The sequence below is a fragment of the Anomaloglossus baeobatrachus genome, chromosome 9 (assembly GCF_048569485.1).
Source record: "Anomaloglossus baeobatrachus isolate aAnoBae1 chromosome 9, aAnoBae1.hap1, whole genome shotgun sequence".
Lineage (NCBI taxonomy): Eukaryota > Metazoa > Chordata > Amphibia > Anura > Aromobatidae > Anomaloglossus > Anomaloglossus baeobatrachus.
In genome coordinates this window covers 200,407,701-200,435,477 of record NC_134361.1, presented here as the reverse complement: position 1 = coordinate 200,435,477, position 27,777 = coordinate 200,407,701, and the positions used below count along the sequence as shown (strand labels likewise).

Sequence of the window (27,777 nt, the reverse complement as noted above, 5' to 3'; positions counted from 1 at the left end):
CGTACATCACCAAGCACAATGCCGAGCCATACATCACCAAGCACAATGCCGAGCCGTACATCACCAAGCACAATGCCCAGCCATACATCACCAAGCACAATGCTGAGCCATACATCACCAAGCACAATGCCGAGCTATACATCACCAAGCACAATGCCGAGCCGTACATCACCAAGCACAATGCCGAGCCCTACATCACCAAGCATAATGCTGAGCCATACATCACCAAGCACAATGCCGAGCCGTACATCACCAAGTACAATGCCGAGCCGTACATCACCAAGCACAATGCCCAGCCATACATCACCAAGCACAATGCCGAGCTATACATCACCAAGCACAATGCCGAGCCGTACATCACCAAGCACAATGCAGAGCTGTACATCACCAAGCACAATGCAGAGCCGTACATCACCAAGCACAATGCCGAGCCGTACATCACCAAGCACAATGCAGAGCTGTACATCACCAAGCACAATGCCAAGCCGTACATCACAAAGCACAATGCAGAGCTGTACATCACCAAACACAATGCTGAGCCGTACATCACCAAGCACAATGCCGAGCCGTACATCACCAAGCACAATGCCGAGCCGTACATCACCAAGCACAATGCCGAGCCGTACATCACCAAGCACAATGCCAAGCCATACATCACCAAGCACAATGCCGAGCCATACATCACCAAGCACAATGCCGAGCCGTACATCACCAAGTACAATACCAAGCCGTACATCACCAAGCACAATGCCGAGCCGTACATCACCAAGCACAATGCCGAGCTATACATCACCAAGCACAATGCTAAGCCGTACATCACCAAGCACAATGCCGAGCCGTACATCACCAAGCACAATGCCGAGCGTCGGATGGAGAGGTGTAAAGCCACCATCAGTGGATTCTGGAGGACACATGTTCTGTGCAGGGACGGATCACACTGCTCTATCTGCCTCTGATGGAGGAGTCTGGGTTCGGTGATTCCAGGAGAACGTTACCCCCTGACTGCATTGTGCCCCCTGTACAGGTTGGTAGAGGAGGATAATGCTCCGGGCTGTTATAGGCGTCGGTCTCGGCCTTTTTGTTCCGGTGAAGGGAAATCTTAATTATTCAGCACAAGACATTTTGGATAATTGTATCTTCCATCTTTATGGGAACAGTTTGGGGAAGACCCTTTCCTGTTCCCCATGACTGTGCCCAGAGCACAAGATCCATAAAGACATGGAGGGGGTGTTTGGTGGAAGAACATGAGCCCCGACCTCAATCCCATACAACATCTTTGGGATGAACTAGACCAGAGATTGTGAGAATAAGGCTAGGTTCACACACTGCGTTTTTTTGATGCTGCGTTTTTGTGCGTTTTTTTGCGGCAAAAAACGCACAAAAACGCACCCGCGTCAAATAAACGCGGCAAAAAACGCACGCGTTTTGCCGCGATTTGGTGCGTTTTTTGCTGCGTTTTGCTCACTGCGTCTTTATGCGTTTTTTATCAGTGAACAAAAAAAAAAGGTCTGATGTCATTTTCTTCTTCAATATGTTCTTCATTCTCCAGTAGTGTATGCAGGAGAGCAGACAGCTGCAGAACTACAAGGCTCAGCATACTCCATCCAATAGTGTATGCAGGAGAGCAGACAGCAGCTGCAGAACTACAAGGCTCAGCATGCTCCATCCAATAGTGTATGCAGGAGAGCAGACAGCAGCTGTCAAACTACAAGGCTCAGCATCCTCCTTCCAGGACTGTATGCAGGATTTCTTTGCCCCCCCCAAAAAAAAAAATGACGTGGGCTTCGCCATATTTTTGTATGCTAGCCGGGTACAGCAGGCAGGTACGGGCTGCCCCCAACCCCCAGCTGCCTATTTGTACCCGGCTGGGAACCAAAAATATAGAGAAGCCCTTTTTTTTAAATTATTTCATGAATTTCATGAAATAATTAAAAAAAAAAAAATGACGTGAGCTTTGCCTAATTTTTGTGTCCAGCCGGGTACAACTAGGCAGCTGGGGATTGGAATCCACAGTGCAGGGTTCCCATGCTTTCTGGGCACCCCCGCTGCGAATTGCAGTCCGCAGCCACCCCAGAAAATGGCGCTTTCATAGAAGCGCCATCTTCTGGCGCTGCATCCAACTCTTCCAGCTGCCCTGATGCCGGGTGGCTCACTGGGTAATAATGGGGTTAGGGCTAGCTGTATATTATCAGCTGGCCCTAAGCCCGAAATTCATGGTGTCACGCCAATATTAGACATGGCCACCATGAATTTCTAGTAAAGATAAAAAAAACACAACACACAGAAAAATATTTTTATTAGAAATAAAACACAACACAATTAGTGACTCCATCTTTATTGAAATAAAGAACCCCCCTCCACAGTAATCCTGGGTCAAGGGTCCCGCGCCGTCCAATCCGGATCCAATATCATCTGATCGGTTTGCTGGAAGGCAAAGCGATCAGATGATGTGTCAGGTTCTAGGGGCTGAAGCACATCACACAGCAGCTGATTGTATAAAAGCCGTTTATACAATCAGATGATGCATCGGTGCAAAAAAAAAAAATACTCACTTATGTGCTGATTACTGGCAGCTCCTGGAGCGGAGTTTGATCCCGTCCGATCGCTGCAGGAGCTGCCGGTTATCAGGGATGAAGTCTCCTGACGCATCCGCTGATAACCGGCCGGGCGCCGGTGTCAGCCCGAGACTTACGATCAGCTGATGCGTCAGGTGACTGCATCAGGTGATCCATCGCCAGGTCCTGCATCCTGCAGGCATACGTACCCAGGGAGACTGCACACAGCCAGAGCAGCGGTACCGGGAGGAGGATCTGGGAGCGGGCATGGCACCGGGAGTCTGCAGACAGGTGAGTATGACTTTTTTTTCTACTGTTAACTTTTGTTTTCGCAGCCGCTTCCACCTCCCGCCCAGACATAGCGCCGCACGGCAGCATACATGCACAGGACCGGAGGTGGCGGTGACGGTAGCGGGAGGATTCACGCTTCTGTGTTTACTGACAGAAGGAATCCTCTTCCTGTACACGTCACTTTACTACCCACCTCCTGCGTTTATAGCTGCGTTTTTGGTCTTAGAAACGCACTAAAACGCACCAAAATGCACCTATTTGCGTTTCTCATTGCGTCTTTCAACATCCCATTGCACTCAATGGATAAAAAACGCGGGAATAATTGACATGCTGCGTTTTTGTGGCACCACAAAAACGCAGCTGGAAAAAAACGCTGTGTGCAGACAGCAAAAATGAAAACCCATAGACTTTGCTGGGGAAGCAAAGTCATGCAGTTTTCTGAGCAAAAACGCACCCGAAAACTGCGCAAAAACGCCACGAAAAACGCACTGTGTGAACTTACCCTAAGAGCCGAAACGCGTGGGTGCAGCCGAGGTCTGGGGGTATACCGGTGCTATATGGACTTTATCTACATTTATCCTCGGCTTCATCGCTGGAGACTTTTTTATTGGGTCCAGAAAGGGCTGATACCATATTTCTAAGAAAATAAAAAGAAAAGAGAATTTGATATTATTGAAATGTCAAGATGTCTTCGGTTTTCTAAAGAAAAGAGCCACGTCATGGGCGGCGCGGATTTCTTAGAAGTCTCTTACACGGCACTGACATTTCTATGTATATACAGGTGACAGGTTTGACGTCATAATGCCTGAGGCGCGGAGAATCACAGAAAGCCGAACAATGTGTGTCCTGTTCACAGCTGCGCGGAGACAATGGAGAAAGTCCGGCGTCCTCCATCTCCTCCTCCTCCTTCTTCCATGATGTCAGCAGACCTCAGGATGTGAAGTCTTGGACACAAGGAACCTGATGGCAGTCACAGGGGGCGGCTCAATTGTCAGAAATGAAGCCCCCAATCCTTACTGACACTTCAGAAAACACCCTAATGAGGAGCATCCATAGCAATTTCCTAATGTAATCACTTGACAAGTCCTTTTGCAGAGTACAGGCTGCTGTAAACTACAAATTGCAGGTCAATGCCAGGATGCTCCCAGAAAGCTCGTATTCTTCAATAGGGTTATAGCTAGATAATGTGAGGTTAATAAAAAATCATATTTCACCCAACTTTTTTTTGAATTCCTAGATCGGAAAGCTGCATCACAGCAAAGGTTTCCTGAAAAGCCATATGCAACATATTATGTACTGATCAGGGTGCATAATAAATAACGACTATGTCTCACAATACTTAGTAAAGCATGTATTAGAGGGGGTATCCCAGGGAGATAGGGCGTGCTTAGCTACAACACAGGGCGCCACTCTGGAAGAGGGCATGCTCCGCTATTCACCGGTGGACATAGACAGAAGAGGCCTATACAAGAACAGTATATGGGCCCTTTACAGGCCAAGAGCTCATCAAAAATGCACAATTCCACCAGATCTGGAGGTAGAAATGGCCCCCTTACCTCCTGGGCCATTGTGCGGCCGCACAGGTTGCAGCAATTATATGACCACCCCTGCCACTATTAGAGAGGGCAAATTATTGGAAAAGGGTATGTAACCTAATGTATCCAGAGGCGGAAGATCCCATACACGTTAGATGTCTATCTATCCATCATCCATTCCTCCATCCATCTATCCACCAATCCATCTATCTATCTACCCATCCATCTATCTATCTACCCATTCATCCATCCAACCATCAATCTAGCCATCCATCCATCTATCTACCCATCCATCCATATATCTATCCACTACCCATTCATCCATCCAACCATCCATCTAACCATCAATCTACCCATCGATTTTTATTATTATTATTTATTTATAGAGCACCATTAATTCCATGGTGCTGTACCCATCCATCCATCAATCTACCAATCCATCCATCTATCCATCTACCCATCCATCCATCCATCCATCTATCCATCTACCCATCCATCCATAAATCCATCCATCTACCCATCCATCTATCCATCCATCCATCTACCCATCCATCTATCCATCCATCCATCTACCCATCCATCTACCCATCCATCTATCCATCCATCCATCCATCTACCCATCCATCTACCCATCCATCAATCTACCAATCCATCCATCTATCCATCTACCCATCCATCCATCCATCTATCTATCCATCTACCCATCCATCCATCAATCCACCCATCTACCCATCCATCTATCTACCCATCCATCTATCCATCCATCCATCCATCTACCCATCCCTCCATCGACAGTCAGGGCCAGAAATATTTGGACAGTGACACAAGTTTTGTTATTTTAGCTGTTTACAAAAACATGTTCAGAAATACAATTATATATATAATATGGGCTGAAAGTGCACACTCCCAGCTGCAATATGAGAGTTTTCACATCCAAATCAGAGAAAGGGTTTAGGAATCATAGCTCTGTAATGCATAGCCTCCTCTTTTTAAAGGGACCAAAAGTAATTGGACAATGGACTCTAAGGGCTGCAATTAACTCTGAAGGCGTCTCCCTCGTTAACCTGTAATCAATGAAGTAGTTAAAAGGTCTGGGGTTGATTACAGGTGTGTGGTTTTGCATTTGGAAGCTGTTGCTGTGACCAGACAACATGCGGTCTAAGGAACTCTCAATTGAGGTGAAGCAGAACATCCTGAGGCTGAAAAAAAAGAAAAATCCATCAGAGAGATAGCAGACATGCTTGGAGTAGCAAAATCAACAGTCGGGTACATTCTGAGAAAAAAGGAATTGACTGGTGAGCTTGGGAACTCAAAAAGGCCTGGGCGTCCACGGATGACAACAGTGGTGGATGATCGCCGCATACTTTCTTTGGTGAAGAAGAACCCGTTCACAACATCAACTGAAGTCCAGAACACTCTCAGTGAAGTAGGTGTATCTGTCTCTAAGTCAACAGTAAAGAGAAGACTCCATGAAAGTAAATACAAAGGGTTCACATCTAGATGCAAACCATTCATCAATTCCAAAAATAGACAGGCCAGAGTTAAATTTGCTGAAAAACACCTCATGAAGCCAGCTCAGTTCTGGAAAAGTATTCTATGGACAGATGAGACCAAGATCAACCTGTACCAGAATGATGGGAAGAAAAAAGTTTGGAGAAGAAAGGGAACGGCACATGATCCAAGGCACACCACATCCTCTGTAAAACATGGTGGAGGCAACGTGATGGCATGGGCATGCATGGCTTTCAATGGCACTGGGTCACTTGTGTTTATTGATGACATAACAGCAGACAAGAGTAGCCGGATGAATTCTGAAGTGTACCGGGATATACTTTCAGCCCAGATTCAGCCAAATGCCGCAAAGTTGATCGGACGGCGCTTCATAGTACAGATGGACAATGACCCCAAGCATACAGCCAAAGCTACCCAGGAGTTCATGAGTGCAAAAAAGTGGAACATTCTGCAATGGCCAAGTCAATCACCAGATCTTAACCCAATTGAGCATGCATTTCACTTGCTCAAATCCAGACTTAAGACGGAAAGACCCACAAACAAGCAAGACCTGAAGGCTGTGGCTGTAAAGGCCTGGCAAAGCATTAAGAAGGAGGAAACCCAGCGTTTGGTGATGTCCATGGGTTCCAGACTTAAGGCAGTGATTGCCTCCAAAGGATTCGCAGCAAAATATTGAAAATAAAAATATTTTGTTTGGGTTTGGTTTATTTGTCCAATTACTTTTGACCTCCTAAAATGTGGAGTGTTTGTAAAGAAATGTGACAATTCCTACAATTTCTATCAGATATTTTTGTTCAAACCTTCAAATGAAACATTACAATCTGCACTTGAATTCTGTTGTAGAGGTTTCATTTCAAATCCAATGTGGTGGCATGCAGAGCCCAACTCGCGAAAATTGTGTCACTGTCCAAATATTTCTGGACCTAACTGTATCTATCCATCTACCCATCCATCTATTAATCTACCGTACCATCCATTCATCTATGCATCCATCAATCAATCTACCCATCCATCCATCAATCTACCCATCCATCAATCTATTAATCTACCCATCCATCCATCCATCCATCCATCCATCCATCCATCCATCCATCATTCACATAGATAAATACATCCATCCCATCTATCTATCTATCTATCTATCTATCTATCCATCGAATGTTTGTTACGTTGACACAGTCATACATAATTCAGTCCATAATGGCTATCACAGTTGTTCACCTTGGCCATAAAAGTTCCCTGACACCATCTCAGGAAGATTTTTCATGGACAATCAACTATGAGTCAATTACAACTGGTCTGAAACCATCTCTCATTGTTACATTTCATCAAATAATTGGTGCAAATTGATTGTTTTCATCAACTTTAGACTACTGTGTTTGGCCAATTTAAAGGGGCCACCCCAATAAATCACCTATTCAAAGGGTAGGTGATAGATTATTTGATTGGGGATCTGATTACTAGAGCGCCCTGTAATCCCAAGAACGGAACTTTCCAATTATTGTCTGTGGAAGAGCTGAAAATCCTGTAGATGAGTTCTGTACTCGGCTATCCCAGGCAGTGCCATAGACTGTGAGAAGAGGGTGGCACACGGTTACTGCTCCAGCCAGATGGGGCAATTATCTAAACTGGTGGGGATCCCAGCAGTCCGACCCCTAACTATCACCAACACCTAGATGTATGGCCCAAATAAAAAGGTTGTCCCAAGTAATTACCTATTACACATTTTTGATCAAGAATCATCAAGCTACGATTTGCCTACTTTGGACACATCATACGAAAAGAGCAATCACTGGAGAAGGACATGATGGTCAGAAGAATAGAAGGAACAAGGCGAAAAGGAAGATCAGCAACTCAATGACTTGATACAATCAAGAAAATGGCGGAGAAGACCCTGGTGGACCTATCTAGGTGGAGAAGACCCTAGTGGATCTATCTAGGTGGAGAAGATCCTGGTGGAACTATCTAGGCGGAGAAGACCCTGTTGGAAATATCTAGGCGGAGAAGACCCTGGTGGACCTGTCTAGGCGGGTAAGACCCTGGTCGACTTATCTAGGCGGAGAAGACCCTGGTGGACCAATCTAGACGGAGAAGAAACTGGTGAACCTATCTAGGTAGAGAAGACCCTGGTGGACCTATCTAGGTGGAGAAGACCCTGATGGACCTATCTAGGCAGAGAAGACCATGGTGGACCTATCTAGGCTGAACAAGATTGATCTTCCTACAGAATGTTCATCCATGGCTCCGTGGCTCAAGATCGAGCTGAAGGCCATTAAATAAATAATAAGGGGTCCAACTGCTTTGATCCCCCATGATCCCAAGAATGGGGCTTTACATTTGTTGTCTGTGGAAGTACCAGAGATAGACAAACGCGGTACTCGACTATCACAAACAATCCAAAAGACAATGAATGGAGCGGTGGCATGTGGCCACCATTCCCTATAAATGGGGCATTGCTTTAAATTGTGAGACTGACCCCCAGTGATCAGCAACACTTTAGGGACAGTCCAAAGTAATCACCTATTCACAGAATTGGTCTTAGGTTTTGGAACACTGGGGTGTCCCTGCTAGGATCGCCCGTGATCCCAAGAAAGGGGGCTCTCCATTTATCATCTGTGGAAGTGCACAAGATCACGTACACAATGAATAGCATGGTGGCTTGTGACCATTTGTAACCATGGCTCCCTCCTAATTTCTCCAAATTGATGAGGGTCCTAGTGGTCCAACCCAAAGTTAGGATAGGTGATACTTTGAGGAGTTGGGGCAAGCCTTTTAGGATGTATTTGTATGTTTCAAGCTCACGTAGACCTTCTGCAATAAACACCAACACAAAGTGCCGCAGTTTATGTGACATTAATGAGGTAGTCACGAATAATGTAAAATTGGGAAATTAGCCTTAAACCCACATCTTAAGACTTATCCAGCCTTTCTCAAGTCACTTCAAGGAACATAATGACTTAACCATTGTTGACGCAGTACAAAACATCCCAATACTCAATTAGTTCTTTTTCCATTCATCTCCGCACTGTGCTCTCTGTTTGGGGGTAAACAATAGAGAAAGTGTCCAATGTACATGATGTCTACCGGGAAGAACTCTGTGCCGGAGGTGGAGTCTTCTCAAGAACCTGTTGAGCAGCCAAAGGGACTAATCATACTCAGTGCTGACACTTTATTTCTTGCCAGTGAGAGGAAGGAGAGAGTCAGAGCTGGAGTTTGAGAGGAACGGACAGTCCCCGGAGTATATAGAGCAACCAGAGGACACAAGCCTATGGAAAAAGCATAGCATGTCCTATCTCCAAATCTTGGAAGGGAAGATTATATTATTCTTTACTCTTGAGATCAAACAATCGCAATGGAGAAAGAAAACCTCATGTGTTCACTTAGACTAAAGGGCATAGAAGTGTCGCTGGTACTGGAGCAGTCGACTCTGAGCTGGAGCTTTAACAAGAGACAGGCATGCCGGAAGAAAAGTAAGTGGCACGGGTGGCTCTCATATTCTTATATATTTGGCATTGGTGGCACTAAGTTACCATCCTTTGGTTGTACCGTTTTTTGATCCATCATACTTTTGGGGGCATTATTGGTGTAGAATTTATTGTATTCCCATGGTGATGTAGTATTAAGTGGCATCCATTCTTTCAAATGAATGAGCGAGCATTTGATAGATGGTTGTCTTGTCTCATTAAGGGTTCTCCAAGTTGGCATGGCCATCAGATGAAACCCTGAGCAATATCTGTTGACGCTAGTTTTATATTTTGCGGGAGCGAGTGTCCCTTTGAACAATAAAAGGCAAATCCTAATATTCCTCCTTTATATGGTCCATGTGCTCCAGAAAGGCATATAGCTTGAAATTGTCATGGATAATGACTTGGTCATTTAGACAAGTTGGGTTTCCTTACTCATGGTTGGAAGGTGATGGCGCAGACGTCCGTAAGGACCATCGGTGGTCAACTGTACTTGACACTGGGATCATTCCGTAAGGACCATCGGTGGTCAACTGGACTCACCACAAGGCTCATTCCGTAAGGACCATCGGTGGTCAGCTGGACTCACCACAAGGCTCATTCCGTAAGGACCATTGGAGGGCAACTGCACTCCCCAGTAGGCTCGTTCTGTAAGGACCATCGGTAGTCAACTGGACTCCCCACTAGGCTCATTCCATAAGGACCATTGGAGGTCAACTGCACTCCTCACTAGGCGCATTCCGTAAGGATCACTGGTGGTCAAGTGCACTCCCCACTAGGCTCGTTCCGTAAGGACCATCGGTAGTCAACTTGACTCCCCACTAGGCTCATTCTGTATGGACCATTGGTGGTCAACCGGACTCACCACAAGGCTCATTCCATAAGGACCATCGGTGGTCAACTGCACTCCCCATTAGGCTCATTCCGTAAGGACCATAGGTGGTCAACTATAATCCCCACTAGGTTAATTCCGTAAGGACCATCTGTGGTCAACTGGACTCCCCACTATGTTCATTCCGTAAGGACCATCGGTGGTCAACTGGACTTACCACTAGGCTCATTCTGTAAGGATCATTAGTGGTCATCTGCACTCACCACTAGCCTCCTTCATTAAAATGTTATCAGTCCCAGAAAAAGAAGAATGAAAGATGACTAAATCAAGGATTTCTCATCCTCCATTATCTTTCCCAGCACAATAAACCCCATCTCACCCATTGTCTGCACTAACACCAGTGTGTGGATTTTTCGTTTGTGGCTTTTTTTCCACTGGTAATCATTAACCAAACGTCATTAGTATTTTTAGCAAAGGAATTTACCCATTTGTGAAGTACAAAGGGCATTGTCACCACCCATGAAAGCAAATATCATATAATTGTGTATTCACACTACAGTGTATGCTGCCGGGATTATTTTCACACTGCTGACACTTGTCAGGGGAACACATAGCCTACAGGGCTCCCATACAGTAGGATACAATGTACATAGGCTCCCAGGTACCAGCTCTCATACGTTGCACATATCACCCATAGACTCCCATGTAGCAGCTCTCATACTGTGGTATACATAACACATAAGCTTCCACGTAGCAGCTCTTGTACCGTGGCACACTTTAACCCTTAGGCTCCCATGTAGCAGCTCTCATACTGTGGTAAAAATCACCCATAGGCTCCCATGTAGCAGCTCTCATACTATGGTATACATCACCCATAGGCTCACATACCAATATATACATCACCCATAGGCTCCCATGTAGTGGCACCCACACTGGCATACATCACCCTTAGGCTCCCATGTAGCAGCTTTTATACCGTGGCATGCATCACCCAAAGGCTCCCATGTAGTGCATGGTATAAATCACCGATAGGCTCCCATGTAGCAGCTTTCATACCGTGGCACGCATCACCCAAAGGTTCCCATGTAGTGTCTCTTAGACCATGGTATACATCACCCATAGACTCTCATGTAGCAGCTCTCATACCATGGCAGACATCACTCTTAGGCTCCCATGTAGCAGCTCTTGTACCATGGCACACATCACCCATAGGCTCCCATGTAGCAGCTCTCATATTGTGGTATACATCACCCATAGGCTCCCATACACTGGCATACATCACCCATAGGTTCCCATGTAGCAGCTCCCATATAGAGGCATACATCACCCATAAGATCCCTTGTAGCAGCTCCCATACTGCAGCATACATCACCCATAGGCTCCTATATATTTCCTCCCATACACTGGCATACATCACTCATAGGCTCCTATGTATTTGCTCCCATGTAGTGGAATACATCACCCATAGGCTCCCATATAGTGGCATACATCCCCCATAGTCTCCTATGTATTTTCTCCCATATAGTGGCATACATCACCCACAGGCTCCATGTATTTTCTCCCATATAGTGGCATACATCACCCATAGGCTCCCATGCATTTTTTCCCATGCACCGGCATGCATCAGTTTTCTACTATTAACTTGGTAGACAAAGTTTGGAATTTATTTTTTTTGCATTAAAAAAAAAAATAAAACTGTCACCCTGACACACAAACAAAAACAAAAATGATCGAAATTGGAATGTTCACACTAGTAGGTTTTTCTCAAATGCAAAAAAACCCCAAAACAACAAATGAGTGAATGAGACGGATTCGGCGGTGACGTTGTATAATTGGATGGATGAGTGTGCGGGAATAGTGAAAACAGCGAGGCGGAGGGGACCGGAGGAGAGAACGGACGGGACGATCCTATAAATTACCCTACGGTTAGGCAATGCCGGAGTCGGTTACTTCCCTTTTGGTTATTTTGGGCATTTAACAGTCTTAATATGTTGTAATCTCCTAATAGCTGGAATAAGAATTTTTTTTATAGACCTTGTGTAACGTCAGCTCATTATACACCTTAATGCACGATGACAGTTGACTGGACGGTCAGGTATGTCTCACGTGTGGGATCCGGCATCATTATGTGGCTTAGTCGCACCGCACATGCTCCCATCTTATTAATGAGCCCATAGAAAGATAGCAACAAGCGTTACGACCTCTACGGAATGGATAAAGGTGTCAGTACGTCAGGATTAGACGCCCGAATCTATTGTGGGGCCCCTCCCTGGTGACACCACCCAAAGCTATACCCGCCCGTGGCGAAAACATTATCCTTCGTCAGCAAACGACAGCATAGTTCTGGGTTTGTGAGAAAATAAAGTGTATGAATATCACTTAAATGCATGTATTTGGGGTTAAAAAGCATTTTTGTAATTGGGTCTCATTAAAAATTTTGCACCGTTTGGCTTTTACAGGCACATTCAACTTGATGTGGTCATAAATTAGCCGTAAGGAGCACAGAAAATTGAGTGTCAGAACGAGCTCACTGATGGATCCTCAGTTAACTCCTTCTGCAGTCACCAATTCACAGTGCAACAGAAGGCAAACTGTGCAAAAACATATTTAATGAAACCGAATTAAGCCAATTTACCGTGATTTATTTTTATTAATTTTATTTTTTTTTTTCGCTTTTTTCTCTTTCTCTGCTATCTACAGAAAACAAATATGGTATAAGTGATAATGTTTAAGTAACATGCTGTTATTTTTGGAACATTCTAAATGAAAGAATTTACCCCCAAAAATGACTATTAAAAATAATAATTTTTCTATATATATATATATATATATATATATATATATATACAGGGTGGTCCAAAAGTAAGTGGACAGTGTGTGTAATAGGGTTATGAAGAGGGAGATTTATCAAACATGGTGTAAAGTGAAACCGGCTCAGCTGCCCTTAGCAACCAATCAGATTCCACTTTTCATTCTTCACAGACTCTTTGGAAAATGAAAGGTGGAATCTGATTGGTTGCTAAGGGCAACTGAGTCAGTTTCACTTTACACCATGATATATATATAATATGTGTGTGTGTGTGTATACATGGATAGATAGATATATCTGTATAGATATATACAGTATATATATATATATATATATATATATATATATATATATAGAGAGAGAGAGAGAGAAAAAATTATATTAGCTATATTAGATATATATCTATATATGAGATATATATATATATATATATATATATATATATATATATATATATATATAGATAGATAGATATATAGTCAAGTAATAAAAGACAGAATATCGCCAAGATGGATAACTTAACCCCTTCACGACCAATGTGTGTCATATTGGCAAACGGGGAGTATAGATCAGAGCTGGGTGTTGTAAGAGATCATCATTTCTACTGTATACTGCAGTATATAGAACAAGCGATCAAATGATCGCAGGTTTAATTCTTCTATAGGAACTAAAAAATTATTAAATTTATAAAAAAAATTATATATGTTTTTAAAAAAATAAAAAGTTTGGAAAAAATATTTTTTTTTTTTTTCCAAAACGTTTTTTATTGATTTTTCAAATTTGTAAAAACATGACAAGTATCATTGCAAAAGAAGAACATTCGTCTGACAAAATGTGACATAGAGGTGGGTGATACCCCAATTTGGAGTTCCATGTTGCTGTTCGATTTAAGATAGTATACAGTAACATTAAACCAAAACATAGGTAATGAAATATAATATAACATATGCAATACAATTCGTTAAATCTCTGTGTCGTCCCTGAATGATTTCAATTTTGCTAGCGTGTCTTGGTATTCCCAACCGTCTCGTCTCCCCCTCCCGCCAGAGCCCCCTCCTAGGTGATTCTCAGTTTACCCAGGCTGTCCTGGATATCGCTCAGGATATACCACTCCGAGTGAACAAAAGGTGCCATCAGGTTAATTATTTCTCCCTGTGTGAATTGGCTTTCAATAAAATGTCTCCATCTCACAAAAAACTTGGCTGTCAACCCATCTTTATCCCTCTCCGCTTCTAGTTTTTCCCACTTCAGAAGGTTGTGTAGTTCGCCCACAACCTCCTTTATGGATGGGCCCTCCCTTTGAATCCAGTGTTTTAAGATGCAACGCTTAGCTATCAAGGCTATGTCATGCATTATTGCGTATTTCCTCTTTTCCTGCGTGCTCGGTCCTCCTCCTACTCCTCCCTCAAAGGAGTGGAAAATCCACACCATTAAGTCTAGTTTGCTGAAAATTCCCCATGTTGACTGGGCAAATAGTCTGACTTGGTTCCAGAACCTAGCGATTGTCTCACATTCCCATAGCCCATGCAGCATATCCGTTTTTTCTTTTTGACACTTAGGACACCACCTATCCCTACCTGGTATGTTGAAACCTATAATGGCCCTATGTAGAATTCTGAATTGAGTGTCTCTCCATCTCTCATTGGTAATATGTTTCCGCACTTGTACCCATCCTCTCAGTATATCATCCACCACTTCTTCCCTTCCCAATTGTTTCCCCCACGCTTTTAAAGTCCGACTATCCTCCCGAGAGATAAGCACCCCCCTTAGCGATCGATAAATTTTAGAGACATTTATACTTGTTACATCACATTCCAGTAACTCATCAATCGAACTTCTGTTCAGCTCTCTTCCAACCACACCCAGGTCTCGTATTATTCCATGTTTCAATTGTTCATACTGGATGACATGTGAGCTATTAAGGTTGTACTTATCCAGCACTTCCCGACCTGTCATCCACCTCCTGTCCTCCACATTCATAACATCTATCATTCTCCTGACTCCCCTCTCTTTCCATCTAGTAAATAGCTTGTTTTCTCGTCCCAGGGGAAAATTTGGGAATGCCCAGGGGTTCAAGTACTTGGACACTTTCCATGAGAGCCCCAGTTTTTTCCTTACCGACTTCCATGTTAGCATGGTGTCTCGGAATATAATTGAGTTCCTTATGTGCCCTTCAACCCTGGATAGTGGGGAGTGCAGAATGGACGTCAGATCCCACGGTGACGCATATTTAGTTTCCATCGCATGATCTGAGTGCCTACTCGTTCCTCTCACCCAATCAATTACATGCCTCATGATACATACAAGATTATACCCTTGGACATCTGGAAAGTTTAGACCTCCCTCCTCTGCTGACTTCATCAGCGTACGCAGCTTTATTCTGGGTTTCCTTCCCCTCCACAGAAATTCTGTATACGCGGAGTTGAGCTTATTCACATCCTTTAGTTTTAGCAATAGCGGGATTGTCTGGAAGGGATACAGCAGCCTAGGAAAGCTCATCATTTTTATCAGGTGACATCTTGCCAGTAATGGAAGTGGCAGACCTTTCCATCCCTTTAATTGAACTATAATTTTCCTGATTAGCGGTCCATAATTCAAGTTATAGATTGTTTCCACCGATCTTCCTATATGCACTCCCAGGTATTTAATTGAAGATTGTGCTATAGGAATTCCACATAGACAGCCATCCCTTATTTGTCCCCCCATTGTCCCATGATGCCCCTTTAGGAACATGATCTCGCATTTTTTTTTGTTCAGTTTGAAACCGGAGAATGAGCCAAATTTTTCAATCAAGGCAAGAGTCTGTGGCAAATCCGCACCGGGGTCCCCCATATAAAGTATGATGTCATCAGCAAAAAGCGCTGTCTTTACTTCTGAACCCCTTATCTTGATTCCTTTAAAGCTATTTTGTCCCTGTAGTATTCTTGACAACGGCTCGATTGCCAGGTTGAATAAAAGAGGAGATAATGGGCAGCCCTGTCTTGTTCCCTTCATCAAAGGGAACACGTCTGATAGAAAGCCCGGAGTGTGAACCCTAGCTCCCGAGTTGGCATAAAGGTTTCTAATGTAAAGTCTCATCTTGCCTACAATCCCTATGGCCTCCATTACCCTGTCTAACCACCCCCAATTTACATTATCAAACGCTTTTTCTGCGTCAAGTGTAACTAGGGTAGGTCTAGCCCCTCCCTCAGTGAGACCCAGTCTAACCGCGTCTACCACTAGAATTGTCTTTCGAATATTGGTAACGGCATTTCTCCCCTTAATAAACCCCACCTGGTGATTCGTAATGATCCTAGGTAAGATCTCGGCCAGTCTATTAGCCATGATCTTGGACATAATTTTTAAATCCTGATTTATGAGCGATATAGGTCTATAACTAGAGGGATCATCCAGGTCCTTGGTTCCCTTGGGGAGTAATTTAATATATGCTATGTTGGAATTTTTGGGTATTTCCGCCCCTCCCAGGAAAGCATTAAAGACTGAGGTTAGATCCGGCGAGATCAGATCCTTCAGAGCCTTATAGAATTCACTATTGAAACCGTCAGGTCCCGGTGCCTTGTTGGTGTTAAGCTCCCCAATTGTTCTCGTCACCTCCTCTACTGTGATATCTGCGTTTAAGGCACTCAAATCTTCCTCCGTCAAGCTAGGCATTTGGGCTTGCCTTAGCCACTCTGCCTCATCAGTCATGTCGTTATTCCCTGACCCATATAGTTTTCTATAGTAATCTCCCAACAGTTTATTAATGTCCTTAGGATCCGTAGTCACCTCTCCCCCCTTTGTTTTCAGTTTAGAGATCACTGTCATCTTTCTGCTGCCCCTTGCCAGATTGGCCAACATCCTTCCCGCCTTGTTGCCAAACCTATGTAAGTCAACCTCCTTGTGCGACCAGAATAGTTGTTCCTTTTTTTTGGCCCATTCGTCAAATCCCTCTTTTGCCTCCAACCATCTGCCTTTTGTCATGGGAGATCTATTTGTCACATAATTTGTATATGCTACCCGTACTGCTTCACTATGGAAATTATAATTCTCATTGGTTTTCCGTTTGATCATGGCTGCGTACCCCACCAGACAGCCCCTTAGGACCGCTTTTGCCGTTTCCCAAAATATCACTGGGGACTCTCTATGTTCCTTATTGTCCTCTGCGAATTCTCCCCACCACTCCTGTAGCACCTTGTGGAAATTATCTTGCCTGAGAAGGAACGATGGGAATCTCCATATGATATCTGTACCTCTCCTGAATTTCTCTCTAATGCCCAATCTCACCGGACTATGATCAGAGATCACCATATTCTCTATCACACAATCTTGCGTTCCACTCAGTAAGTCTTGCGAGATCCAGAACTGATCAATACGTGACCAGCTATCATGAGGGTGAGAGAAGTGTGTATACTCTCTGTCATGTGGGTGAGTTAGTCTCCAGATGTCTTTCAGTCCTACGTCTTCTAATGTTACATCCCTATTGTCTAAACTCCTGCCCACATTAGCTGTCCCCTCCTCGCCCCTCCTCCTATCTTCAGCTGAGTCTGGGACAGTGTTAAAATCGCCTCCCACTATAATGTTAGCCTCCCCATCTGCTAATATGGTGGCCTTTATGTCATCATGAAATGTGATTTGTTGTGAATTTGGGCCATAGACATTATAAATACTGAGTTTACCCGCTGGACTAACGATTGTTAAGTGCTGCCACCTTCCATGGTCGTCTGCCTCATGTGCCACTACCTCATGACTGAATTGTTTATTTATTAGAATCATAGTGCCCGCTTTTCTACCTTGTGCCGCTGCCCCGTAAACGGTGCCCACCCAATGTTTCTTCATGCGGAAAAAGTCCTCCCCCCCCAAGTGGGTTTCCTGTAATAAGGCAATGTCTGTCTTTAGTCTTTTCAGATGTCTCAATATCATTGCTCGTTTGTTAGGTGATCTCAGCCCTTTAACATTCCACGTAGTTATCTGTATCATGTTAACCTGGGTATTCTGCTTTTACTACTCCCTCCCCTATGGGCCCCTGCATCAAGGAAGACGAGATGTTCGACACTAGAATCACAGTTGGTACCACAAAATCGACACTCCCTTTCCCCACCTTGCAAATATAACAAATACAACAAAAAGCATGTAACTGTAAAACATATTTTCCCTTCCGAGAAATCCACGGCGTTTCCCGCCACGTTGGTGAGCTCCCCTATTCCTAGCCAAAATATGTAGCTCCCTAATCACCCCCCAAAAAATATATGTTCTATCCCCGGACTAACTTGAATAAGCCTTTGAAAATTATGCAAAAATTAGCACAGTATGTCAAAACCTCAGCAAGATTCTCCAGTCCTACTTATCTCTGACTCCAGGTAGCCATCAGTCCGCCCAGAACAGGCCCACTTCATTTGAATTTGGATGATGTTCCTGGACAAAGGAGAAAAAGAAAAAAAGAAAAAAAAGACCAAGGGGAGAGAAGATGGAGAAAGAAAGGAGAAGAACAAAAAAAAAAAAAAAAAAAAAAAAAAAAGAGGGGGGGAAGAGGACCCAGACTTTGGGATGTTTTCCCCTCTTTTCTCCCTTCCCCCTCCTCCTCTCACCTCCCCAACCCTCTCTCCGTAATGCATCCTCCTCAACGCCTCTCCCTGTTTGGGAAGAGAGAAAAAAAACAAAAAAAAAAAACAGGCAAAAAAAGGAAAAACAATGAGCGAGTTCCAGTTCAGGTATCATGGTTTCTCTCCAAGGGTTGGTTCCTGTGTTCCAGGCGAGAATTATGCTGTCGACCCGGGCTTGGCCTCCTTTCCTCCCTGGTCTCGACTTGCTTTTGTCCCCCAAAACGTCCCACATCTCTTCCTGAGCTTGTGGGGGATCCTCTTCTATTATTCCCTTCTCCACTAGCTCCTTTTTCTTGCCTTTCTGACCTAGTCTTGTTGAGCTCTGCCATGAGAATGTTTTCTGCTTCTTTGTAGTCCTTGTAGTATACAAACGAGCCATTGGGGTTTCTAACTTTCAGTGTAGCAGGGTATAATAGCTGGCACTTTACTTTTTTGTTGTACAGAAATGAGCAAATTTTGGTAAATTCTTTTCTCCTTCTGGATACTTCCGCTGAATAATCCCCAAAAATTAGCAGTCTGTTGCCTTGATATTGTAGTGGACGCTTTCGTTCTCTAAAGGCCCTCAATATTTCCTCCTTATGCTTATAATCAAGGTACTTGACAATCACCTGCCTGGCTCTTATCGGGGTATTCTTGTTTGAGTTTTGGCCCTCTCCCTTATTCGCCTCCTGGTGTCTCAGTGGACCCACTCTGTGGGCTCTTTCAACTCTGAATTTCGCCTTTATGCCCAGGGCCTGCGGTAGCTCCAACTCGCATATATTATCCAACCGTCCAATCGACACAGACTCTGGCAACCCGACTATACGTAAGTTGTTTCGTCTCGATCTGTTTTCCAAATCGTCTGCTTTATCCTTCAAGTATTCATTAGATTTTGCTAGAGCTGCTATTTGTGCTTGCATAGCCAGTATTGTCTCCTCGGAGTCAGATATTCTCTGCTCTGATTCTGCCAGTCTAGAGGCATGGGCATTTATCTGTTTTTGCATATCAGCTAATGATGTTTGTATGGCTGCCTCAATAGCCACTTTAACCTCTTTTGACAAGTGTGATGTCACTTCTTCAGCCAGTTTTTTATAGTCCACATTAAGCTTTTGTGTGTACTTGTCTTGGCCTGCAGGTGGTGCTGTTTTCTTAGTTCTCTTTGTCTGGACTGGGCCACCACCTCCATCCCCCAATAGCTTGCAGGCTTGTGATGTTGGTGTAGTAGGCTGCTTTTTGTTTCCTTTGGAAGGGGTACTATGAATTCTTGCATTTGACTTCCTGTGAGTCTGAGTGGGATTAATCTCCCTGTGCTGTTTGTCAGTTTCATCCTCCAACACTGCTGTGTCTCTGAGCTGCCCTGCTTTGCCTGCATCTTCTCTCCCCTCTGCCTCCATATCTCCTTCATCCTCCCATTGCGATCCACCATCATCAGTCCCCTGCGGAAAAAATATTTTTAACAATGCAAAAACAATTATTTTTTTAATTTATTATCATTATTAGAATTATTATTAATAACAATAATGATGATAATAAAAAATAAAATAAAATAATAATAAATTAAATGATAATGATGATAATAATAATAATAATAATAATAATACATTATCCATAAAAGTCTGATTGATCTATGAAATCATGAGAAAAACAAACCTGTTTTTAACAATAATAATAATTAATAAAAAAACATTCAGTCAGAAAAGTCTGATCTTTGAAATTATAAAATGAACCCCTCAACATTGTCAAAAGAAAAAATCTTGTTACCCCTCCCATTAAAAAGACCCCTCAATAAAGCAAGTTTGAAAAAAAAATCCCAGTAAAAATAGAAAAAATCCAAATGCTAGAATTATCCTTTTTTTTTTTTGTCACCGCACATCCCTATAAAAAAAAAATGAAACAAGAAGCGTTTAAAACACATGCGAACCCCCAAAATTAAAATGAATAAAATAGAAATCTTGCAAATTTCACACTGGCCAGTGGCCACTATGGCTTCTTTATACACTCTGACGTAATGTAGTTTCAAGAAATGTACATGCACATTAGCAGCAAGAGCATAACGATCACAGTCGCAGCGATTGTGACCGGGCCCGAGGGTACAGGTGGCCCGCCAGCCACAGCGCCTGTTTCCGCTGGATGTGTGTCTGAGAGTGCACATCCAGCTAAAATACATTGCAGCACAGAGACTCGTTGGGTCCCTGCACTGCGATGTGCCAGCCGCCAATTAAGGCTATGAACATTCACTCCCCACGCCCATAATCCAGGGTGTGGGGAGCAGAGAATATGCCGGCACCTGACCACGCTGTAAGTGGGCACACAGTGACGTCATGCACTGCACCGCTTACACACTGGTCACTTGTAGCACGCATGCCATCATCATAGGACGACATCGGGGGAGTGGGGGCAAGGTGTGTATAATTGTTTATTTTTTTACTGCGTGTGGTGCCCAGGGGTATCATATGTACCAGGATGCGGCCAGGATGGGGACATATATACCAGGCTGGGGCCATTATGGGGACATGTATACCAGAATGGGGCCATAATGGGGACATCTCTACCAGGATGGGGACATAATGGGCCATGATGGAGACATATGCCAGGATGGAACCATGATGGAGACATACAGTATATACCTAGAAAAGGATATATACCAGGATGTGCCATGATAGGGACATATATACCAGGATGGGGCCATGTTGGAGACATATATACCTAGATAAGGCCATATATACCAGGATGGGTCATAATGGGGACATATATACCAGGATCGGGCCATGATGGAGACATATATACCTAGATGAGGCCATATATACCAGGATGGGTCATGATGGGGACATATATACAAGGATGGGGCCATGATGGAGACATATATACCTAGATGAGGCCATATATACCAGGATGGGCCATGATGGGGACATATATACCAGGATCGGGCCATGATGGAGACATATATACCTAGATGAGGCCATATATACCAGGATGGGTCATGATGGGGACATATATACAAGGATGGGGCCATGATGGAGACATATATACCTAGATGAGGCCATATATACCAGGATGGGTCATGATGGGGACATATATACCAGGATCGGGCCATGATGGAGACATATATACCTAGATGAGGCCATATATACTAGGATGGGGCCATGATGGGGACATATATCAAGATAGGGGACATATTTACCAGGAAATAATCCAATATGAAGGCCATTAGTACAGAATTCAAACTTTTCATCGGACTCTAGTGACACTACTGATTAGCAGCAATGAACAGACCCGGCCCTATCTTTATTGAAACACCTAATGAGCATGTGCAAAGGTCATTTTGAAGGGAGGGGAGGAGGTTAGCTGTGATATTGTTTATTGTGATTGGTAGTTCTAGTATCTTTAGAGATTTACCTGTGATTTGTAATTCTGCATTTGATGATAATGAGACTGCTGAAAACTCTTTTTGTAGGAACAGGAAATTATGAGTCTAAAATAACCCTGTGTTACCTGCCTATATTTTACTACGTGAGGCCTCTCTTTCATGTTATTGATATTTTATGTGTCGTTTCGCAGAGAGGACAGCAGTACTGTATATAGGGCTGTGACTCAGGTGTGATTTCCTCCACTTTCGCACAGTGTTCTCACTTTACTCTCTCTTGCCCTTCGCAGGTTTTACAGTCTCCATTCCCATTAATGAAATTGTCACCGTTCATCCTGGAGATGGCAAACAGCAGACAAAGGCCATCAGTGCCCCTAGTAACCAGTTCACAGGTAACCTCCAGGAAATGGGCCGTCCGACTGCTATGTGTTTCCTCCATGTAAATACCTGTAATTAGCCTGGCTGTGGAAGACGAAGGAGATGAATCATTGTCTTAAGTATGGGAACACGTCACAGAGCATTACTCCACGTTGCGGCCCAGTCTCATTAGTCTCCAACACAAACGAAGGTTCTTTTATTTTCAGCCAATTATCACCGCTCTGTTAAGTACCTGTTTGTGTCATCCGGTCACACGACATAACGAGGTGCTATCCCTTTTTGAAACGTGCTCCTCGCTTATTAACACTGCATTGTTAGAGCCTCGGCATATCATTAATTAAGATCTGTACTTGTTTTTATATATATATATATATATATATATATAATTACATTCCTGGCGTAAATGCCACGGTTTAAAGGGTGCCTGTCACTTGCCATGAATATGTGATTTTTCTTACCTGCCATAAAAGCCGCTGGTCTCCTGAATCCGGCGCTGTTTTTCTTTTCTTCCTGCGCCTCTCCCTTCCCGAGATATGGCCCCTTCTTCCTTGTATGTAATTCTGCTCTTCTTAGGCAAGTGGGCATAAATCTCATGAAGTGGTCACAGAGAAGGGCTGAAAACCACGCCCACTTCATAAATAGACGATTTACATACAGGAAAGAAAGGGTCATATCTCAGGAACGGAGAGGCGAAGGAGCAAGAGAAAAACATTGCCGGATTCAGGAGAAAAGCGTGATTTACACCAGGGGAAATAATTACATATTTATGGCAAGTGACAGACCCCCTTTAAAGCAAAAATCACAGTGGTGATGTTTGACAGGTGCTAAGCCAAGGAGACAGACCTCCATCAAATACTGGGAGCCACAGATGGCCCGCGACCTACCACCATAATGGAAATTGTGCTACATGCTATTAACAGAAAACCTGAATAAAAACCTGGTTGCTTCCACAGCAAATTAGCTTGTAATGAGTTATACATGTGTCCACTGACTAAACAATAGATCATTTTCTGATGGTAGTTTGCTTTCGAGGTCAAATCAGGTTAACATATAATGTGATTAATCCATCTAGTATGAATGACTCTAAATATAATAAAAATGGAACCATCTGCCTTGTATGTTGTGCACTTAGGGCCGAATGCTTAATTTATGCAATTAAAGGGGTTGGTTTGGGACATTAACATTGATGACCTATCCTCAGGATAGGTCATCAATGTCTGATCGGTGGGGGTGAAACAACTGGCACCCCCCGATCAGCTGTTCTCAGTGCTGACAGCGCCACCAATAGAATAGTGGCCACGACCGGTACTGCACCTCCTCCTGCTATTGATTAGAATGAGGGGCGGATATGCAGCATCCAGTTGTGGCCGCTGAACAGTTGACTGTGCAGCTCTCCAACTCAGTCGCTCCGGCCAGCGGTGGCACCTGGGAGCAGCAGATCGGCGGGTGAGTGGGACCAGCCGACCAGATGATGTCAGGGAAAAGAAGCAAGGAGCATGCTGAATTTTCAAGGATTGATCCTTTTGTTTTCTTGGGAGATAAGCAGATAACAGAGGTTTCAGGGAGCGGCATACTACCCACTCCCCATTGAAAAAATATGCACACTCAGCTGATCTGATCATACATGTGCATTGGAGGGTGTAAAGAAACAGCTGTTTTAGCTACAATGGAGTTGTTAATTGGTTAAAGGGCCAGTAGACTGAAAAGTTAGTGACCTCTACATTATGCTTTCCGGCTTATATAAAATATGTGATGATGCTTAAAGGGCCAGTAGGCTGTAAAGTTAGTGACCCTGACATTGTGCTTGCTGCCTTATTATATAAAATATGTGATGCTGCTTAAACTTTAAGCACAAACTTTACAGCCTACTGGCCCTTTAAGCCTTAAAAGGCCAGTAGGCTGTAAGGTTTGTACTTCCTGCCTTAGCATATAAAATATATGACGAGAATATTGCATTTGTTTCCCTAAAGCTGAGAAATCATCACATAGTAACGGAAATGTTAATATTTGCATTCTCTATGTTATCTGGGAACTTTTATTTGCACTTAAAGGAGAAGTCCGGAACATACTATGGAAAAGTTCCTTTAATATTTGCTAATGACTTATCCTAATCTTGTTAAACTACAGCCTAAAGCTAACCTACTCGCTAGTCCATTGCAGCTCAGCTCCACTGAAGTGAATGGGTTTGAGCTGCAGTACCACAAACAACCTGCAGTCAGGGGTGGCGCATGGAGAGTTATGAAACTTTGCAAATCACTTTATTAGGGGATTGTGCGTAAGTGTCTCCCCAATCCCAGCTTTTCTCGAGTCTATTTTGCTGCCTCTAGCTGCACTGATATCAAAATGTCCTCATGTGGAGTACAGCTGATGGCAGTGAAAGAGGAGGAGACAGAAGCTGACCCATCACTGCCATCAGCTGTACTCCAAATCACTACACCCTGATTTTAATGCAGCTGAAGGCAAATAGACTGGGGAAAACAAGAGGTTTGAAAGTCACATACAAATTCCCTTAAAAAAAGTGATCTACAAAATTTTAGAACTTTCCATCCTGGACCAAATGATAAAAAGTTTAGTTGTTTTTTAAGCATTGCCTCGATTGTAAACCTGTCAGTTCTTTTTAAAATATGGAAGTCCCAGTAAAAAAAATGATCTAATGTGCTAAGTCTTGATAAATCAAGCATATAAACCATATGCAAATTAGCCTGGAAGTGCACAGGGGGCGTGTCAATGCATGTGGACTATTTCTGGACACGCCCTCTGTGCACCTCTGGCGTAATTTGCATATGGTTTTAACATTCTAGATTTATCATGACTGCCACATTGGATTCCTACCGATAAGGTATCGTTTTTATTGGGGGGGGAGGTGCCTCTACAGCCATACTGTTATTTCTATATGTAAAAATGTCCTTTAAACTGGCCATAGTGATCAGAGTAAGAAGATTCAGAGTGTTAAATGTGTGGAGTCAGCAAAAGATGAGCTATTATAATGTAATGATTGATTTAGGACAACCCCTTTAAGCAATATCACGCTATAGGCGGAGAGAGCGACGCGTTGTAATCACTGATTGTGCCGCCTAGTCTCATTGTCGTTGTGTGAATCAGACATTTCTGCAATGACGGGTTTATATATATAATTTGCATCTTTTGTAATACGTTGTCGGCTAGATTTCTTAAGATGATAACAGGAAACGCGTATGGGTGGATTAAAAAAAGAAGACGATTGTATGAGTCATCTCTCATGTAGTAAAGCTGTCAGCTAACTGCTTCTCCTAATGATGCCTCATACACATGTATGCTCAGTCCAGCCAGTGGTGCACGTGTTCTCCATGGAAAGGAGGTGTGGTGCTGGCGTCCCTGCGCTCCCCACTCTCCTTCCTGCAGGGATGCACGCTTACTCGCCGCCGCGGCTGGTTCACACCATGCGGCCACGCTCTCCTCCATGTGGGTGTTTCCTGCTCCCGAGGCCTGTACCTGTGGCAAAGGGCCACTGAGAGTATCCATGGGGCGCGTGAGCGCCACTGCCCTTCTTTTGAAGGTCCAGCTTGTCAATTCTGGAAGTGCCTGTCTGCCTATCGCTGTGAAGCACTGGGTACTTAAGGCACTCTCCCACTAGGGGAGGTGGCTGATCAATGTGTTTAGTTAGTTAGTGGTTCACCCTAGCTAGCTAGTTGTCAGGTCCCCTTTGCTTCTGTTACAGTGTACTGTGTCCCTGCCTGTTCCCTGCGGCTCATGGAGCCTGTCCAACCCCGCCGTGCCTCCAGCCTCAGATAATTCGGTGGCCCTTGCTATACCAGAGACTGTGCCTATCCACCCTAGCCGTGCCTCCAGCCTCAGCTACTCCGGTGACCCTTAATATACCAGAGACTGGTGCCTATCCACCCTAGTCGTGCCTCCAGCCTCAGCTACCCCGTTTGACCCTTGCTATACCAGAGACTGTGCCTGTCCATCCCAGCTGTGCCTCCAGGCTCATCTACCCCTGGTGGCCCTTGCTATACCAGAGACTGTGCCTGTCTACCCCGGCTGTGCCTCCAGCCTCCGCTGCTCCAGTGGCCCTTGCTATACCAGAGACTGTGCCTGTCCATCCCGGCCGTGCCTCCAGCCTCAGCTACCCTGGTGGCCTTTGCTATACCAGAGACTGTGCCTGTCCACCTCAGCAGTACCTCCAGCCTCAGCTACCCCAGAGATTCCTACTACACCTGTGACTTTGTCCCCTTGGCCCCGTGTCTGTCCTTGCCCTGGGGATCAGATGCCACAGTCCCGGTCTCTACCCTGGGAGTGGCACCTGGCGTCAGCTTCGCGGTAGGTGCTTAGTCAAGCCCCTCCCACTAAGGGTAAGGCTAGAGCCTCCCTGTGGTCCAGTGGATCCACCCCTGCTCGCCACTTTAACATCACGAGCGTTAAAAAAGGGTACTGAGCCGCTGCCAGACACCTCTGATATTTGCTTATCTCTTCTGGAACGAAGAATCGGACTGCTGAAAGTCAACATGCCTAATCCTTAAAGGCCCCCATAAATAACCATTGTGGGCTTTATTTTCTTCCATAGATGACGTTATATAAGTGATGTACGGTATAGAAATCAGGAGTTCATTTTCTCAGGTCTTTGAAAGAACTTGGAGCTCCTCAATCCTCCTTAGGTGGTGGAGGGTGTTAGGTGGCAAAACGCCTACCACTTTGGTTGCTGCCAAATGTTATTGATGTCTTCTCATCTCCAACTTGAGAACTTTAGAAATAGTTAGAATTGCACATTCTCCCTTAGTCACAAGGTTGTTTTTTTCTCCTTTAGTGTATCACGTGTCTCGTACGTCTTCTCAACGCTGGTCCCTGCAAATGGTGACCTTCACAGCTCCAGACGCCCAGGTGGCTCATAGTTGGGTGCAGGCCATCCAGAAGAAAATGACTGAGACAGGTAAGAAACATCTGAATTCAATCAACCATTACTTTATTGATAGCCTTTGATGATGGAAGCCCCTGGTCATACTGGAATAATGTTGGTTGAGTGCGCCAATATCAACAGTCTAGTATTTGTGGGAGGTCCACACAACTCAACGTTGGACATGTTGACTGGGCAAGCCCGATATCCAACGTCTGATCACTTTGTTATCCCGTAGACCATCCATTACCAGACATGACGGCTTTCTGATAGAGAACACAAGAGCGATCAGTCCATGTATGGGGTAGCCGGTTAAGATAACTGTTGGCCATAGTATCGTTGGGTTGTGAGACATCTATGTGTATGGCAAGCTTAAGATTTAGGAGAAAGGTAGAGTCCTGGAAGCAATTAAGGCTAAAGATGGCCGTACTCATGAGATCCCAGTTGGCCGTACTCATGAGATCCCTGTTGGCCGCACTCATGAGATCCCTGTTGGCCGCACTCATGAGATCCCTGTTGGCTATACTCATGAGTTGCCTGTTGGCAGTACTTATGAGATGCCTGTTGGCAGTACTTATGAGATGCCTGTTGGCCGTACTCCTCAGATCC

At 44.2% G+C, this 27,777-nt stretch overlaps 1 protein-coding gene across 2 annotated transcripts in view; it reads left to right on the top strand.

Annotated features, from left to right (window-relative positions):
* Window positions 1-9,081: 9,081 nt before the first annotated feature.
* Window positions 9,082-27,777, top strand: part of LOC142251435 (ceramide kinase-like) — a 34,910-nt gene continuing 16,214 nt past the window's right edge. For both annotated transcript variants that reach the window (XM_075324238.1, XM_075324237.1), the window contains exons 1-3: window positions 9,082-9,363; window positions 22,211-22,312; window positions 27,082-27,204. In XM_075324238.1, coding sequence (XP_075180353.1) covers window positions 9,246-9,363; window positions 22,211-22,312; window positions 27,082-27,204 — 343 coding nt within the window. In that variant the 5' untranslated portion in view covers window positions 9,082-9,245. The remainder of the gene's footprint in view (window positions 9,364-22,210; window positions 22,313-27,081; window positions 27,205-27,777) is intronic.